This window comes from Scleropages formosus, chromosome 4, assembly GCF_900964775.1.
Source record: "Scleropages formosus chromosome 4, fSclFor1.1, whole genome shotgun sequence".
NCBI classification, from domain to species: domain Eukaryota; kingdom Metazoa; phylum Chordata; class Actinopteri; order Osteoglossiformes; family Osteoglossidae; genus Scleropages; species Scleropages formosus.
In genome coordinates this window covers 5,033,473-5,052,348 of record NC_041809.1, presented here as the reverse complement: position 1 = coordinate 5,052,348, position 18,876 = coordinate 5,033,473, and the positions used below count along the sequence as shown (strand labels likewise).

The 18,876-nt window shown below is 48.0% G+C and overlaps 1 protein-coding gene across 2 annotated transcripts in view; it reads right to left on the bottom strand.

Moving 5' to 3' along the window:
• Positions 1 to 602: 602 nt before the first annotated feature.
• sptbn1 (spectrin, beta, non-erythrocytic 1) overlaps positions 603 to 18,876 on the bottom strand; it is an 82,997-nt gene continuing 64,723 nt past the window's right edge. For both annotated transcript variants that reach the window (XM_029251378.1, XM_029251379.1), the window contains 18 exons: positions 18,126 to 18,272; positions 16,771 to 17,034; positions 15,342 to 15,566; positions 14,840 to 14,929; positions 14,447 to 14,725; positions 14,125 to 14,255; positions 13,788 to 13,992; positions 13,189 to 13,563; positions 12,558 to 12,802; positions 11,260 to 11,398; positions 10,619 to 10,703; positions 9,698 to 9,894; positions 8,888 to 8,994; positions 8,455 to 8,509; positions 4,211 to 4,425; positions 3,350 to 3,523; positions 3,172 to 3,214; positions 603 to 2,136 (listed from right to left, as the gene is read on the bottom strand). In XM_029251378.1, the coding sequence (XP_029107211.1) occupies positions 1,918 to 2,136; positions 3,172 to 3,214; positions 3,350 to 3,523; positions 4,211 to 4,425; positions 8,455 to 8,509; positions 8,888 to 8,994; positions 9,698 to 9,894; positions 10,619 to 10,703; positions 11,260 to 11,398; positions 12,558 to 12,802; positions 13,189 to 13,563; positions 13,788 to 13,992; positions 14,125 to 14,255; positions 14,447 to 14,725; positions 14,840 to 14,929; positions 15,342 to 15,566; positions 16,771 to 17,034; positions 18,126 to 18,272 (3,195 nt within the window). In that variant the 3' untranslated portion in view covers positions 603 to 1,917. The remainder of the gene's footprint in view (positions 2,137 to 3,171; positions 3,215 to 3,349; positions 3,524 to 4,210; positions 4,426 to 8,454; positions 8,510 to 8,887; positions 8,995 to 9,697; positions 9,895 to 10,618; positions 10,704 to 11,259; positions 11,399 to 12,557; positions 12,803 to 13,188; positions 13,564 to 13,787; positions 13,993 to 14,124; positions 14,256 to 14,446; positions 14,726 to 14,839; positions 14,930 to 15,341; positions 15,567 to 16,770; positions 17,035 to 18,125; positions 18,273 to 18,876) is intronic.

The following is an 18,876-nucleotide window of genomic DNA, read 5'->3' as shown; positions in this document are numbered from 1 at the left end:
GGATCGAGTTACTTCCACATTCATTTCTAGCAGCACTAATCTGCAAGAAACAGAAACAGGCTCATGTGAGTTTCTATAAAAAAAATGAGAATTAAAGCTAGAAAGCACCCACTTAAAATACCAGATCCCAGTGGTGTAATATACTGTAGAGTCCTAGGTGGTTAGAGCTGTTACGTTGCACTCAAATCCCACCTCCTGCTGTAGTACTCTTGATCACGATGTGACCATACAGTAAAAATGACCCTGCTGTCTAAATGGGTAAATCACTAAGTAGCTTTCCGTACAAACCTGACATTGTAAGACACTTGGGGGGAGGAAAAAAGTTGTCATCTAAGTGAATAAGTTTAGTCCAAAGGAAATTCTTTTCAATGATGTCCGGGTTTTTTTTTTTTTTCGAGTAATAAAGTTCTTATGCAATATTGAAGTTCATAAACGTATAAAACCGAGTTTTCTGTGAACAGAGTAAATAAGTAAGGATACCTTTTCAATGTGTGTGGAAATGACACAAATTCCGAGTTCCTGAATTCACTTCAGCAAGAATGGCTGAAAGGGAGTAACATTAAAAACACAGCGGAAGCCACAAAACCAAGTGCGACAGACAGTAATTTTAAAAGCATTTTAATGACTTCGCACATATTTAACAGAGAGGGTAAAAGTCTACAGGTGCTGCTCCACACATCTGACAGCCAAGGCCCGCGACCGCCACGCTCCTCCTGGCCCTGCCCGGCCGCCGCAAAGGGAGTTCATTCCTATTACGCCATTTTTGATTGTGCAGTAAGATGAAAATTTTCATTACAATAGTTACAGTGACAGAGAAATGCACACTATGTATCAAATAGCGAGATATCGTAGCAAAAAATTATAACACGCAGTGCTAGAGCCAATAAGCAAGCAACCATTGGAGTAACATTACTTTATCCAGTAAATGCGCTGTTTCCACTGTTCCACTTAACATCGATGCGTTAGAGTGTTTATAATACATCTAGTTTTTTTATACTCTGTACTAGAATTATTTGAAACATACATTGCAAATCAAGAACAACAACGAAAGTCAATAATGGAGGAAAAAAGAAAAAACAAAAAAGAATGTTAAACAAATAAAGGATTTAAGATTTTAAATGAATTCGTATACTAGTCCTTCGTAAATACCCAACATTCTTACTGGTCACAATCACTGTATAAGAGCCCCAGAAAATAGTTAACAGCTGACATTGACACTGGTTATTGTTTCGTATTCAAATTAATGCATGGCTATATATACTAAATATAAGCAAAAGACAACATACCTTATTGAAGCCAAAAAACGGATGGAAAGTTCTTTAGTAAACATAATTAGACAAGAAACGTTTGTAATTGCAGTTTTACAGTTTGGAATATTTGCAGAGTGTAGAGGAATTGTTCCGAAGCACCGCTGTCTTGCTCTCCAACAGCAAAAAGGTGTAAGTCCTTTATCCAAGACAGCCTCACAAAATTGAGGAAATGTTTAAATATTCAGACCCTATAAACCACGTACAAAAAAAAGAGCCAAAAGAAAGTCAGATGGAGGGGAAAAAATAACCAAAAGCAAAAGGAATGAAATTGTGAAAGAAAAACAAAATGTAAAAAATTAAATGAAAGTAAATAGAAAAGCCCTGGTCCTGTCTGCTTGAATTTGAAACGGAAGCTGCCCAAACACACCTCACTCCCTAGAGCTTAAATGAGTTTTTCCTTTTTATTTCATTGTTTTTTTTTTTTTTCTTTTTTGTCCATAGCAGTTTCAAAAATGGTGTAATTGACTTCTAAACCCAATTGGAAGAACAGTAGGCACAGAGTGTGGTATATTGATTCTGAGCTTGCATGCTGGAATTTCACTGGAGGTTGAATGAGAGATGGCCCTGTATTGGGGGGGGATGTGGGAGGGATACTGGGGGGAGGGCTCTACTTTTTCTTGCTGAACAGACTAAAGCGCTTCTCCTTGTCCTTTTCCTTGTCTTTCTCCCGCTTGCCTGGGCTGGACTCGGTGGCGAGGGTGACCCCGACGGGCAAGGTTTGAGCCCGGCTGGATGCCGGAGTGCTCTGGCTGCTGGGGGTCACATCGGAGGTCACACCCGAGGACACGGCGCTCGTGATGGCCTGGATCCACGTGTTCATCTCCTCCTGCAGGGTGGGAGGTCGCCGAGGTGTTAAGAGCATGGCGCGCCAAACGCAGCGCGCTCCACTTACCCGACATTCAGAGTGGCTCCTATTGCCCAACCACGATTGTGTTTTAACCAGCAGACATGTTCCAGTTAAATCATCCCAATGTCAAACGTCTGACTAACGCAGGGCAGCGGGTAGAGTAGTTAGAGGTCTCACCTTAAAACTGAAAGACTTGGGTTCAGATACCACCTCCTACTATAGTACCTTTTATGAAGATATTTATGCTGAACTGACAGAGTAAAAATGACTTTGCTGTATAAATGGGTAAATCTATGTTAAAGTCCAAAACACTAAGTCACTTTGGAGAAAAGTGTCAGTTAAATTAACAACAGTAATAATAAAAATAATAATAATGTCTAATGTATAATATATGCTATATATATAAAAAAATATATGCTTTTCTCCAAAGGTGCCAACAATTATTTGCTCTTTTATACAGCTGGGCAGTATTTTACTGGAGTAACTTAGGGTAAGCACCTTGCTCAAGGGTACTACAGCTTGAGGTGTTATTCAAACCTGTGACTTTTGGGTCCAAAGGCAGCATTTCTAACCACTACGGTACCAGCTGTCCCCTAACTGTTACATAGAACAGGAATTGAGAAAAGCTGAGCCTGGTTTGTAGGGGGACAGTTGGTCTGTAGAGCAGTGTGTGTGCAGTGTGTTGAGTTCTACTTGTTCACACTCAACCAGTGATCTGTTTCCCATGTTCACATCCAGCTCCAGCCTACGCCAGGTCTAACGCGCCCCCGCCCACAATAAGTCGGACCCCCGGGCTGGGGGGTAGCAACATCTACAGGATCTATTCCACCTCCAAAGTGAGACCCCCCCCCTCACAGAGGGAGAGGCAGACAGAGGGTAAGAGGACCCCGTGCTGACACTGTCCCCCCAAAGACTCAGCCAGCTCCCCCGTGAGCTCTGACAAGCACCCCCGCTGCGTTGACTGCAGCTACCTGAACCCACCCCGTTTCCAAAAAAGGAAATGAGAACACTCACGTCGTCTTTGGCTTGGAAGAGATACTCGTTTCCATCCGTAATTCTGCAGAAAGGAGAGACAAGAGCGGTCAGTTTGGGGAAAAGCTCGCACCCCTCAAAGGCTTCAGGTGCAAAGAGGTGCTGAACGGACGCTATTGTGAGACACGGAAAGGGTTTCCCCCGTGGCGCGGTGCGGCACCTCAGCTTGAAGACGTGCTTCTTCTTCTTGTAGTCGAGCGCCACCTCGCACACGGCGTCCTTCAGGCTGATGGGGATCTCGTTGTGGTACGGAATACCCTGGGTGGCGTTCTTGTTGTCCTTATAAAAGCCCATCTCCTGATTGTTTATCACACAGTACACGTTATGCCAGGACCTGGAGCAGCGGGAGAAACACGCAGAGGTTATGAGCGTCCTGCTCCTGCCTGCCAGCTTCGGAACGTTCCTGAACGTGTTTTCCGCGCCATCCGCGGCCCTCACGTTCACGAGCTTAACGGGAAAATGAAGGCGTACCTCGCAAAATTACCCAATTACGCATGCTTTTAAGCCGATTCCCATACAGACGCTGTTGAGAAAGCACATTCCCAATATAGTTATTATTTCAAAGTGTGCCCTCAGACGGTGTTCTCTGTGAATCATTATGCACTGGGGACAATACAGTCCATAAGCCAATTACATAGTGGATTGAAGCTGCCTCTAAGCTACCCTTGGGTGTAAATAAGGGGGTACCCGGGACGCACAGCCGCAAACACACGTGTTCACACAACACACCGCGCTCTCTGTGTGTGGCACTCATAATCATCACATAAATATCTTTAATTTTTTCCTGCACTTCATGCCCTTTGCAGTTTGCGCATGCTTTTACACAGAAAAAAACCTTTAACACATCAAACATTTTGACAAAATATTGCACCACATAAAGCTAATACAGAACCCAGTGGTTTTAAATGAGTAAATAGTCTTGTGTTTTGATATCGCACTGGGCTGTGCATGTGAAGAGATGTTCGAGACCTCGGAGGTGCGCGTGCGGTGCCACGCTGCCCCCCAGTGGCTCCAAATGTACCTGCTGGAGGCCTTCTTGTTGGGGCCCTCCCACTCGTGCTTGCGGTGCAGGAACCCTTCGAGCTGCGCGGAGGGCGAGTCCTGGGTCTTAGCCGGCAGGGTGGAAGCCTGGCCGCCCTTGGCCTTGCGTTCGCCCGAAGGCGACGGGATGGGGCTCGGCTCCTTGGAGCTGCGCTCTGCCACGCCGTTCACCATATCGCCCCCGTCCACGCCGTCCTGAGAGTGAGGGACAGAAACAACGGGCCGTCTGCAGAGACACGTACATTGCAGCTGGACCAGCACACTCAAGGCCGCAAGCGCATCAGACTGAGAGGCTGTGTCGAAACGTGGCCCAATGTTCCAGTACCGAAAATGACCACATTGGGAAAAGGATATCGTTGTTCACGCTTTGTAAAAAAGGGAGCTGCTGAGTGCCAGAGAAGCCCCTTTTGGGAGACCCTGGAAGCTGAAGAAGACTCATTCTTCTTCCTGAGCTTCTCATTTTGATGGAGGTGCTTTCAATTGCAAAACCCCCCTTTAAACTACCCACTCAATGAGGAATTTTGGGGGGGAAAAAACATTTTCGGGACCATTAAATGAACTGTGGACTAGTGCTGCAGTGGAGCAGTGCCCCCTGTGGGCACCAAGGGACACGTTCCAGCTTCTGCAGAAAGACAAACATCGTCGATGCCATTACAGCAGCCTCTAATTGTTAAATCGGTGGTCCGTTTAACAATTACCCCCTCCGGTGCCCAAGAGCGGGATTACAGCCGTGGCGAACCGACTCGACTCATGAAGAGCGCCAACGTTCGCCTGCTTCCCGGACTGAAGCGTTCAAGGGACGCAGAGGGAGCGCGGGGCCTGCGGCCGTTCTGCTCCACCGCATACATCCGGGGCAGAAGGTGCGGTGGCCCAGAAGAGCCGCTTGATCTGGCGACCCGCGGCCGCTCCACGCTGCGGCTCGGATCACGCGAGGACAGCAGAGGGACGGGACACGGAGCTCGCAGGCATGCAGACAGACAAAACACGGAGAGGTTAAGCACACGCACACGCCACTGCCACTCCAAATTAGTAGGAAGTTCATTTTAGAGAAAGACCAGGGGAAAGAGGGCAACAGCAACAGGGAGGGGAAGGACTGGGAGACGCAAACAATTCACAACAAAATTGCTTGTCCCGGAACTCAGCGATCAGAGCTGCAATTATGACAGAGGGGAGGGAAAGGCAATTTGCCTGTTAAATCTGATTGAGAACACCACAGTCACTCGAACCTACGGCAGGCCTTTACCCAGGGACCCTGTCCGGGAGGCAGGACCTTCCACTGGCCACCGGTCCAGGCTGGAGAGATGCTCTTTGCAGAAGCCACACCCTCGCTATGCCTTTTAAAGGGGGGGGGGGTGGTCCTCATGGCTTTGGGAGATCCCCCAAAAAGGGGCGCGCCAATGCCGTGTGCGCTATTCCTTCCTGGTTCTCCAGAACTTTTATCGCTCAAAGAGCCTTTGGAAACAGCTGATGCGTGGCAGCACGTGCGAGCAGGTGATGTCTTAACAGGCGTGACAATCCACAGCCGTTCGTTCAGCTTTACCGTGAGGCACTGTGGCCGGGTGCAAACAGCTAGTGTTCTGTTTAAAAACTCAACATATTAAATCAGCCAATAATACTGTATTTCATTATGCAACCCATATTTCACCTTAAATTATTCAATATTCACTGGCTCCTCAGCTTCTAAACAAAATGGGGCTACTGGGAATTTGTAACTCAAGTCACATTTACCCCCCTAGGTCACAACTAAAAGAAAAAGCTTAATACAAATGTTCATAACCTTAATAATACCAATCAGTTCCTTTGTGGGTTACGTTCTGGAAAAACTTTGGGTATGAAAACATATGATCAGAGTTTAACTTTAGGTAATCGTAAAACCACTTTAGGAAAAATAACCTACAAAATCTTGACTGCTGACCAGCTGACCACATAAACGTGTAATGTTTCTCAGCTTCTTTGTACTCATCTAGTCAGTAAAAGGTTAATAGAGGTATCCACCTCTTGATATATTTATGTCGGGTTCTGTAAAAACTTTAGATAAACGCACAAAAACTCACTCTGTACCTTAAACCAATTTAAAATTTCTCCCTCTGAACCCTGAATGTTGATCGTGTAACATCAGTCGTCACCTCACCATTTTCAACATCGTCACCTCGACTCCACTGCACATCGCCATGGCGACAGCTCGTCCGGTCTTACCAGAGCTGCTCTTACTGTACACACTACAAATGCTGTTAGAGTTCATTTTACGGCCCTTTGGTGCCATCTACTGGCTCGGAGGGTAAACGCAGATCTTTTTGCTCGTCTACACAGATGTGTTTCAGGGAAGGGTCTAGAAAAGAAAATACAACTAAAAAAAAATAAAGTGTCCATAACCTGAGTGTACTTTCACTGCTGTTGTATCACTGATCATGAGACCAGTAGAGCAGAATAGATTACAGCTTTGTTTCCATTTACTCTACCCTTTGGTACAACTTGACTACCAACTCAATCTGATTCAACTGATCTAGAAACTGCAGCGTTACCAATAATTACTTACATTCAAAGTAGGTTATTGCCAGATTTTTTTACTTATTCTACACTTTTTTTGTAAATCATTGCTTCCAGTTTAATTTTCCTAAAACAGAGGTTTGCTTGAAACCACAGAGTTGGGCTGATTTTCTCCGTCACAAAAATAAAGAAAACGTGAACACATATAGCAAAATGAAATACTGGCGCATCACCAATTTTCTCAACATATAATGACAAGAGCGAGGATGGACAATATGGACAGACAGTGAGAGCACTATGTGACACTGGCTAAACATGAGAAACAAAAACAAAACACATGAAACAATGGTTTCCGACCAACATGCCAACATGCAACACATGAAATAAAAAAAATGAGCACAAAGGAAACGGGGTTTGTTTCTGAAGGCGACACAATGACAACAAAAACAGGTGGACAAACAATGGGTGTTATTGTACCTTGGGGAGTTTTATTGTGAGGGAAAGGGATGAACGAGAGCCGCGGGGACCGCGGTGAAACTGAACACTGAATGCACACAAAGCTCAACATATGAACAGAAAGGCGGCTAAAGCTTAATTAACTAACTACTAGCCCAAGTGCAATGGGATGCAACACGTAACACATTAAAGAAATTCTAAGCAACAGACATAAGTGGCTATGACTTCACTTCCAAAAAGATCGTAATTCCATACATTTGCACTTCACTTAATATAGTCTATCAGAAACTGATTTTTTAAAATATTTTTACTATTATTATTTCATAACTCAGCTGTGGTTTCGCAGTGCAGTGAACATTTCATTGTGCTGTTCCATCACGTGAAATGAATAGTATCTGTGCAACATGTCCACATAGCAAATGTTTGCGTTAACTAAAGCAGGAGGAAAAAGGCAGAAGGTGAAAACAAGGCAGAAATCTAGAGAAAATACAGACAGACTCAGGGCAGCTGGAGGCAAGAGAAACAGGGCTTTATACATATTTGCCCAAGGGGGGTGGGGCATAAAACATCCAAGGCAGGGGGGGCTTCTCTCACACTCTGCACTCACTACACCCACACACCCAACCAGCAAACACACAGCAAGAAATAGGAGCGTCCATGGTTCTCAAACCCTGTCTAGGGAGCCTTCCCTAAGCCTGCAGTCAAGGTAACCGTGGCAACCGTGACACATTGCAGGGCCCTGAAGCTACGACATGGTCCTTGATCTTCCTCCACACAATGACTTGCTGTCAGTTTCCTAACATTTTAGTATCAGGCACTTGTGTGTGATTCGACTGTTTTCAAATGCAATCAAGTTAAATAAACTAAGGCTGATTTCACAGCAGAAACCATTCTTAAAATATATTTTGTTACGAAACTAGCACTTTCATTAAGGCGGATTCAGGTAAAGTTATGCATAATTACATTAACGCTTTATTACTGCATAAATGATAAACTGCGGCGTTACGATGGTGACTCATTAGATATAAGGCGTTTCAGAGCCGAAGGGAGACCATCAGACAGGCAGGATTGCGGGTAGGGAAGAGTCAAGAGCAAGGAGTCATGGGGAGAGACATAACAGGGTATGCGATTCAATGTCCTATCAGGAGCTCTGATGGGCAGGGGGTGGGTGCGAGGCCGGCGGCGTCAGCGTCACGGTCTGGCTCGCCCGCTGCGATCGCTCCCAGTCCGGCGGCTCTGGAAGCTGGAATAGTTTTGGTAGGTCCGGGAGCGGTAACTAACCCGTGGGGATTCCTGGTCCGATGGCAGCCCGTTCTGGGAGATCTGCTCGCCCTCCCTGGAGAAACAGGAGGAGAAAGGGCAATGAGGCGGGAAAGGCACATTACACAGCTGTGTGTGTGTGTGTGTGTGTACGTACACACACCAGGCTGTTTTTCATCTTATATAACATTTTACCGTAACCAAAGCAACAGCTGCACCTGCGCTCACTTCGACCCCACGACTGACGCTTATATGCGCTCTGCACAGTAAGCATGTTGCATTGAGCGTGTCGGTGATGTTCTATTGAGTGCGAGTGTACGAAGAGTTGTATTACTGTGACGCATTATGGTAACAAAAGTTGTTTTATTGTGCGTATCGTGTTACGTCTTCAATAACCGGCCGAAACACCCGATGGCTCGGGAGTCGCTCTCTCGGGTGCGGCCGTCGGTCTCACCTCTGCTGCGTCGCATCCGAATCTGCGCCGGGGACGCCCTCTGTCACTGCGGGCTGCCTCCTCCTCTCCTCTTCCTCTTGCTGTCTTCTCACTTCCAACAACTCCATCTGCGAGCGCACGCGCACCGAGGTGTCAACGGTGACCCGAAGTAAACTTTTTCCCACGTAGCTGCACCGCACCTCTAAATCCGCTAACGCGCGTTTGCGATCCGCTCTTGGAGGGAACCCTTTTGCGCCTTTTCTGCCACAATGTAAATATTTTCCCAAGTAGATTCACTGAGGTTATATTATTTAACAGCAGTCGGAGCAAAATAAGATCACTACTACTGTTACAGCCGAGCGGTCCAAGGGATGCGTAGCCAGTATCTACGGAACAGCCAAAATAAACGGCACAGATTTTTAAAAATTCGATTACCGGTCACCGTTTGCACATTTCTAGTATAACTATGGTCCTTACTGGATAGATTACAAAACACACGCAATCACATTTCCATCTTTTAATAAAGAGTCCGAACATTTATTTAGTCATTTATCCGACACTTTTCTCCAAAGCGACTTACGTTAAGCTACTTGCACCGATTTACCCATTTATACAGCTCGGTACTCGCTTACACCAGCTGGCATTTGAACCTGGGTCCTTCTAGTGGATGGCAGCTGCTCAAGCCACGGCACTACCTGCCGCCCTCTAAGCATTTTTACGCATTTCATAGACATGTGCAACGGAAACAAAACTGACACGCTAAGACCACACGAGCTGCATCCTCGGATTTGACCCCATAACTTCTGCTCGAACCCTCTGCTCCTCTCTCACCGTGGTCAGCCGCTCGAGCGCCGAGAAGCGCTCCTCCCACGTCGCGGCCGACTTCTCGAACGCCTCGTGCCTCTTGATCAGCTTCTCCACCTCGTCCACGCTCTGGCCCAGCTCTCGGCTCGACAGGTACGGTTCCTGGCCCATCAGCCACGCCTCGGCCACGCCCGCATCCCTCGAAAACTGGTGCACCTCCAACACTGAAAGGCACGGAAGTCTACGATGAAGACCGCCAAATGATAAAATGCCAAGACGGCTACGTTGCGGGAGTGGACTTGGAGCTGGGAAACCGTGCGGTTCCCTCAGCCACATGCCAAAAAACACAAGACTGTCCTGCTGGCACAGCTTCCACAGAGAGAGAATTCTCTTAAAGTGACACGGCGGTTAGGTATGGGGGGGCTGTTACTGGTGAGGTGGGGCATCAGGGCAAATTCAATTCCCCCCTTCTCCAGAAACCCTGGCTGAACCCACAATCTCAGCAGATAAAGAGAAACCGAGCATCTAAAACCGGCTGCCGCAGGGGTCCGGCGCCGAACGCTGTATCCGGACCCCAGGCAGCATGCCAGCGGAAGCAGCCGTGAGCCCGGGGCCAAACGGCACCGGGGGCGAGGGGCAGGAGGGCTGTGTTCTCCCATCACAGCACGGACGGGACGAACAAAGCCTCCTTCACCCCAGAAGAGCGCAACCTCTCGGTTTCAGATATTCTTCGGGTCCGTTTCGTTCAGCTGCCTTTGCCCAAGTCTATCTTTGCTCCAAGCGAACAAAGATGCCTTTCTGCAGGATGACACCGACTGCAGCGTCTTTTCACAGACCATAAAAAGGTCCCGAAATGCACGTCAGCAGCAAGAAATGGAGGAGAGCTCTAAACGCAGCTTAAAAGACGACCGCACGCGTATTAACGGATACGCAGATGAAGAAACCTACCTAGTCTCAGCCATTCCCATCTGTCCTCCCACTTGTCAATCATGTCTTTCCTCTTGTCCGTCAACTGTAATAACTTCTCTTTGATCTGAAAAGGGGAGACCTTGCAGTCAGAGTAACGCTTTATTAAGTCTACCTATCAAAATCAATTTTAGGAGGCCTACGTTTACCACATGCAATACAGCATATAATGCAATATACAAATGTGTTAAAAAGCTCAGGTTCATATCTACAAATCTGTGCACTGAACACAACACGCAGTAAGGAGGACTATTTCAGTGTGCTCTTCCTGTCCTGTGAAAGGGGCTCTCATATGCCAAATTGCCCCTCTCCAAGTGAATCTTTAGGCTTTCTTGTTGATTAAACAAAAACTAGTCTTTATTTTCAAACCTACTGAGTTTTAGGTGGAGGAAACACGTAAGTGAAAACACAGCAAAGCTTTAGCTAATAGTTATCAAGAACATCTAGTATCTGGTAGCCTAGCGATGAACGAGATTCAATCCCCGCTTCATGGGTCACAAACACCAGTCCATTGTCTCAGGCATCAGCGAGCAAGTTTCGTGAACTCGCCTGGTGTCGGCTGCACTGCTACCGGAACATCTGCAAAGCCTATGAAGCTAATCCTACCCCGAACGGGCACCCACCTCCTCTGACGCATAGTGCTTCCTCGCCAGCAGAGTTTTCCCAAGTTCGACGCAGGCGGTGAAGCTGTCGTTTCGGGCGTCGATCTCGGCCTTGATGCCCTGGTGATTGTTCATCAGCAGCTCCACCGACGACACGTCCCTGAAGATGGACGGAAGCGATCGTGCTGAGCGCAACATCACGGGATGGGGAGAGTCCCACGCGCCACACAAAGTTGTTTTCGTGGAGAGCAAGAGAACATGTACATTTGCACAAAGCTGTTTTACCTATAGTGCAATGTTTGATTTTGGTTTGTAAGAGATCTTCCTGGAACTATCCGACAAGAAGGTGGACAGCTGACTAGGACTTTATTACCCCTTTCCTTGAACCATGTCATTAGTCAAGTTACATGATCAAACAATGAGGGCTCAGGTGTCACTGTGAGGAGCAGGAAAGAGATGGGGTGGGTAATTACTGAATTCAACACCAGAGTTCTGTCCCCCTCTCACTCCCATCTCCCTCTTTCCGTTCAGGGTCATCTAGCAAAAGTTCAGCTAGAAAAGCCTGATCTCCCCACTGTCTTAAGTAGCAGAGCATTGGCTGAACTACCAATTACGGCAATTATAGCAATTATGCCGGTTACAGTTCCAGCTTGAAAGTGATCATGCAGAGAGAGGCTCCAGAAAATTCAAGAACTGCTTAAGTAAATGATGCTTTTGAGAACAAAAGTTATTGAGGCCATGGCTATTTTTGGGTCATGGAGTTAAGACGATGACCATCAACAATAACCACAACCAAATACAATGGGGTCACAGTGCATACCAAAGGGCACTACTGAAAATTCACATAGTCCTTGATCAGTATTTCTATAAAACAATAAAAAAAAAAAAATATCACTGCAGGAAGGGTGTCAACTTTTGAACTATCTTCAAGTCCTGACAATATCCTTCTAAGAACATGCACAGAAGCATATCTCTGATCACCAAGATAAACCTGACCCTTCATGTCCTTGCTTGTTTAGTGCGGATATGCAATACAGCGCTGTAACAAACTGGAGCTTCAAACGCGACTTCCGGTCCAGCTAAATATGACAACTAGTACGTAAATGTCAACAAATATCTCAACCATGATAGTAAAAAATGTAGAAATTTCTGGGGCAGAGTCACTGAAACTATGCATACCGGGCTAAACAGAAATATCTATTACTATTTAGTGCCATTCTAAAGTTAAATATAGTTCATATCTCCCAGAAAAGTATCTCAATACATTTCAAAGCAAAATGACTGCACGTCTTTCAGCACCTCTATTCAGACCACCATACCTGGGCTTCTCCTGAGCGTCAATGAGGCGGATTACGTCCTCCATCCAGAGCATGAGGTCCCGCACCATACTGAAGAAGCGGAATTTGTCTCCAGTGTCCAGCAACCGGACCCTACGTCCCTCACAAGCCTCTAGGAGGTTCTTCCAGGCCTCCAGAACCTCGTTCTCTCGCTTCTGGATGTCGTCCGCCTTGTCACCAGCATATGCTGACTGCAGACGCACGGCATCTTCTTGCAGCTGCCTCACCTGTAGAGGAAAAAACCGGCATTTGAGAGACAACCTCTGGAGAGTACACTGGGTATTTAACACGCGTACCAGAAGGTTAGCCGTTCATCTCAGGATTCTGAACCTTAAAGAGGTTTGGTTTTTTTCCCCAACATGGCTTCCTTGCACTGAGCCCTATATTTAAGTGAAAGTCTTATTAAAGTGGTTCTAAAATAAAGCTTGCTGATAGACTCATTACTCTCTTTACAGCTCAGTCTACCGATAATTATAAATAGAATGATTCTGTTGAAAAAACCCTTGAAGTCCAAGCAATGTAATGCTTAGTTTCTGCTGCATTTGATCTTAAATTGAAACTGTCCCCCTAGCAGTATCCAGCTTCAAAGTATCCAGGTGTTGTTCACACTTACCTGTGTTCCTAAGGCCTGGATGTCATGTTCAAATGCAGTGTGCATCCTCTGTAGTGTCTCAACTGTGTTCTGGTCACGGCCCAGCTCCTCCGGTAGCTTCTTATGCTTGTCCAGAATGCGGCCCAGGATCTCCTTGGCATCATGGTAGAACTTGTGCAGCTCGTAGGAAGCAGCCAGGATCTGCGTGCGAGTGTCGATCAGCTCCAACAGGTCGGCCCAGGCCTCGTTCAGGCCGTCCTTCCACTCGGCAATGGTAGCAGCATCCGAGTGGCCCGAGTTAATAAGCTCATCTGCCATCTGGTTGACTGCATCCACACGCTCCTGGCCAATGTTGCCCGTGTCCCGAGCAAACTCCCGGAAACGTTCCTGAAGCATCTGAGGTATTGAACAGAAGAGTACAGTTGAGTCAGGACCTCTATGCACGAAATATTCTTAACGCTAAAAAAGTTAATGAATGTATGAAAGGCTAAATCTGTAAATTTTTTGTGAATCTTAGTGTAAAACATTTTAGCTTTTAACCAATATAATGTATTTCACAGTTCTTTCCAGATTTTACAGAATCTAACCAGCTGGAATAAGCATTGAAATCTGACAAGTACCGTGACGTGCTCATAGTCCTGGCCCAGTTCGTGGGAGCCGGCCACCACTTCCCGCTCGGCGATCCACTGTTCCAAATCATCCACCTCGCGATTGAGCTGGAAGAGCCTGAACCTTTCGTCCAGCTTCCCTCGCCGTTCCTCGGACAAGTCCTTCAGTCCAGCATAGAGCTTGTCCACCTGGGACTGCCGCATGTTTATCCGCTCGCTGTGAGAGGGAGGGACAACTTCAGGATCTCAACATGCAATGACCCAGACGGGTCTGCTCGTTGCAAAGAGATACAATGAATCCTACGGATAGTTTCCCGGTTTACTTTGTCTGGATTTCACGAGGACTGACCTCTCCGGGTGTCCCGCAGCCACCAGGGCCCTGCTGGTCTTGGAGAGCTGGTGGACGGTCTCAGCGTAGTCCTCAACGGCCTGCTCCAAGATCTGGTGTTTCTTTAGCATTGCCACTGCACTCTGCTCATCCTGAGAGACGCCAAGACGGATATACAAGTGAACCCTCCTGGATTATGGTTGCGTTGTGCAATACGTTCTGGTCTTCCCTTGCTGGAACATTACTCCCCAGCAGACCTATATATGAGCATCGCTGTAGATGGATGCCTTCCACCATTCTGGAGCCAGATCAAGCATCTCCCTTTAGACTCTTAAGCCCGTACCTTAGCCTTTTCCTCAGACATCATATAGAGCTCTTGCTCGCTCATCCAGGCCTCTGCCTCGGCGGCATCGAAGTAGTATTGCTGAGCTTTGTGGGCCTCCTCCAGGCGGACGTGCCGCTTGCCCGTCTCCTCGATCATCAGGTCCCACATTTGCTGCAGTTCGGCGAGGCGCTGTCGGATGGCCTGCGCCGTGGAGCCGTCATCTTTCAGAATGCTCTGGCTCCTCTCAAAGATATCATTGAAGCGTGGCTGGTGGCCCTGGATCTCCTTCTGGAGGGTCTGGATGCAGGGTAGGTCAAGGGTAGCAGTTAAGACATACTTCAACAGAGTCACAGCATATCTTACAGCAAGGACTGGGAGGTGAGCGAACAATCTGGTTCACAGGAGTTTTACCTGATTTTTCTTGATGAGCAACTGCACGGTCTGCAGGTTGTGTCCGTGGTCTGTGGAAGTGGCAAGCGGCATCCTCTCTTCGACCCAGAGCTAACGAACAGCATTGACACACGCGCCATTAAAAACACTCCGGACTTTCCGTCAGCCTGATGAGCGACACGTCATAAAAAGAATACGTAAAATGCCTACGGAAAATGTTCTTCCAAGAAGCTACGTCTACCCTCAAGCTTTAAAAACCACCTGAATTCAAACACAGGTGCAGATACTCCAGCTACATAATTAAGACACGGTTAGAAAAAGACGGAAACGAGCGCGTTTACTGCTGCTGAATCGGAGGCACCGAGCGCGCGCCTGGCGAACGGGGCAGCTGCAGATGAGGCGAGGCGGCCCATCGGCGCGCGCACCTGACGCTCAACCGAACGGCAGGCGACCCCCCTCCCGCAGAAACGCAGCCCAGCCCGCCCCTTCCGCGCCCGACGCAGCGTGCCGGCTCCGCACTCACGATCTCGTCCTCCACGTCACGGTTGAACTGATGGATCTCGCGGGATGCCATGAGGTTGTTTTTCCTCTTGCGCAGCGGGTCCAGCAGCTCCTTGAACTTTTGCTCCACCACAATGCGGCGCCCGTCCACCTCGTCCGTGTCCTTGCCCTCCTGGTGGAGCGCCTGCGCCTGGCTCTGTAGCTCCTCCACCTCCTTCTGGCGCACCTCCACCTGGTTCTCGAGCATCTAAGAGGAGGAAAGGGAGCGGGGCGAGGGCGGGTGAACGAGAAGCAAAGGGGGGCAAGAGGCAAGATGAGGCGCTCTCATTTTCCCCTCTCGAAGGAGTGCGCTGTGTGTATGCATGAGTGTGTGTGTGGGGACACACATTGGCTCTTCTCCCTTCCCCAAACAGAGGGTAGAGAGTAACATTACGTAATGGATGAGCGGGAGGGGGGTGTTATGCAACTGCTTGCTGTGGCTCCACTGGCGTGTATGAATGGGCGCTCCAGAGAAAATAAAGAGCATCCAGTGTGACTTTTCTTCCAGCTCAAGAGTTTCTTTTATGTTTCGAGCTCAGCAAAAAGGGCCGAGTCGATGAAGAACCGCACAGGCCTACATGCGGTCCGCCTCTACCGGGGACCGACGGAGCAGCGGCTGCCCGAAAACTGTCACATCCAGCAGAGTAAATACATCCTTGTAACGTGATGCAGAATATGGTGAGACTGCAAACAGCAGGGGTGTAAAGATCCTGTTCACTGAAACTACGTTCTAGGTGGACGTCAGAACCGAGAGCAGTGACAAGGCCATCCGTGACCTGGGTCCGCGCAAGAGTTGCACTTTCAAGTACTGCAGTGTAGTGGTCAGAACGGTCGAGCTCTAATGCTGGGAGCCTGGTTCAAATCCCCACTCCTGCTATGGTACCTCCCTCTCTCCCTCAGAACTGCTGAATCCCTTCAATTCAGTATTCAAGAAGTGCCCTAAAGATCTCTTTTAGACACACTTCTCTCCCGATTTTCCTACCAGCTCTACAGGCAGCTACTCATGAAACGTGTGCTGGCAAAAACGGTGTGTCGGAAGCGCTCTGTCTGCTGCGAAATGCACTTTCGTTTATGCCGACTTGTACCTCGCTTTGGAGAAACAAATCTTCTAAATGAACAGACGAAACGTAACGGAAATGCAGCACCCTGAAACTGTAAAAGTTACCCAGCTGTACAAATGGGTAAATCGCGGTCAGTAGCTTAGAGTACAAACCGAACACTAATTCACCTTGGAGAAAGGCATCGGTATGAAAAGCCAGAAACGGAAGTCTCTGGGGCAGCCTGCTGTTGAACCCTCGACAAAAATACGGATTATCAGCTGCTTCGGCGAAACCCAGCAGCTATGTCACCTGCGACGCCGTAGGCTCCCTTTTCGCTCTTTGTGCATCAAATGTGTTACGAGTAAAAATCACCTGCTGCTTCTTGAGCAGGATGTTGACGCTGGTCAGGTCTTTGCCATAGTCGTCGGACTGGATTTGGCTCTCCAAGCCCACAAGCCACTTGTCGAGGTCGGCGCAGCTCTGCGTGAAGAGCTCCGCCTTGTTGGCGTCGAACAGGCACTGAGCCTTGGTCTGCGTCGTCGACTCCAGGTCGGCCCACATTTTCTGCAAGGCCGACAGCTTCTCCTTCACCACCTCCTCCGTCTCCGGCTTCTCGGCCACCAGCTGCTTCCCGTCCTGCACGGAGCCCCGGGGGTGTGGAGGGGAGGGAGGGGAGATCCATCACGCACACGGACGGCAGGACCAGAGACACGACTGACAGGTCACGTTTGCACTTCGTGTCTTAGCGTGCACAATTAAAACTGGTTGAAAGACGCTCGTGTTGAACTCCTGAACCATTAACCACGGCCCATTTATCAAAGCGGACAAAGCTGAAAACAATTACTTTTTCAAAGTCAGGAAAGCCCCCGGAGATCGGGGGGCTGTACAAAAACAGCCCAGCTGTAACGTCGGCCGCAACATTCCGAGCGAAGCGCGTTGTCGCGGCCCAGGCTATAACCTCCCAGCAGCCCCCAGGAGCCGACTCTACGGCACAGTGAACCGCATGGTCCACCGAGGCTTTTTAACAAATCTATCAACGGGGTTCACTCTGGGAGTACGAGTGTGATTGGGCGTGACGGCACACGCTGCTCAGAGGCGATAGCTTTACGTGCTGGGAAATAAGTACCACATGCACACGGGTTCTTCAACTTATGAACATAGCTGGGACTGTTCATAATTCGTTTCGTTCAATTAAAGTGACCGAAAATAAAAATTCGTTTACTCCGAAAACGCTGAACCCTGACTATTGACTGACTGACTGACAGATAAATGCGTAACGTTTGCCACCTTCATGCCACTCATCCTTATTACCATCACTTTGGTTTTCAAAGCGGCCTCAGTCCTACAGCGTTTCGGTGCACTTTACTGCCATCTAGCAGCTCGACGAGTAACTACAGCACTTTGTCTCCGCCTCAATTTTTTTTTAGAAAAATTAAAGCGTAGTTAGAACAAATGCCGCTGAACTGCGTTTACCCTGCTCCTTACAGATTTCATGCACATTTTACTCATTTCAGCCTAATTCAACTGTATAACGTCAGCTGCAAATCCACAGCTATTAAAAGCACAAAACCGCAGTACAGTGAAAGCAGCTGAGGTTTTGTCAACATCCCTTTTTTTTGATGCGGGAGCGCTGAGGGTTCCTTCCTACTGCTTAGAAACAGACAGGGTAAAATAGAGGAAATGGTGCCCTTTCACTCCCAAGCCCCAGCCACTGGCCATGACCTCACCTTCTCAATCTTGTCCAGCCATTCCTTATTGGACTGCAGTTCAGCCATGAAGGCCTGATGCTTTAGCCATTTGCTGTGGAGGTTGCGCGCCTCGTCGTAGGACATGTCCTGTGCCGTGAGCATCTTCTCGTTGATCCAGAGGGACAGCTGCAGGAACCAGAGGGGCAGTTAACGAAGCCTTGGGGCAGCACAGTGAGTCATTGTACCCTAGTGTCTGTGTGCGTGTGTGTATAAACAAGTGGTATTAACACAAGTATGACATCTACAGGACATGATCATTTTCTACACCCTAGCAACCGTGCCTGCTCCCCCATCGCTATCCGCCTGGTGTTCTCACTCAAGTAGAGTGCAAAGTTGAAATGCGGTTCTCAGTTTCGGCCCTGATGTGCCGGAACAAATTCCCTCTGTCCCTCAGGGCTGCTGAATCCCTTCCAGCATTCAAGAAAGGTCTCAAAACCCACCTCTTTTGGACCCATTTCTCCCTCAATCTCCTGCCGCCTTTTGTAAATTCATACCAGTCTGCCCGCTGTGATTACCTTGGCAACTACTTAAGTGTTCCGGCAAAAGGGCATGATTAAAAAAAGAAAAAAAAAAAGAAAAAAAAAAATCCCGTGCTGGGTTCTGAATGGTGGGTGCTCATTCAGACACATTTAACAGAAAAGAACAACAGACATTATTACTATGAAGTAACAAATCATAATGGACCCTCCCGAAGGGAACAAGATATTTTGGTGGTTTCTTTTCCGATTCC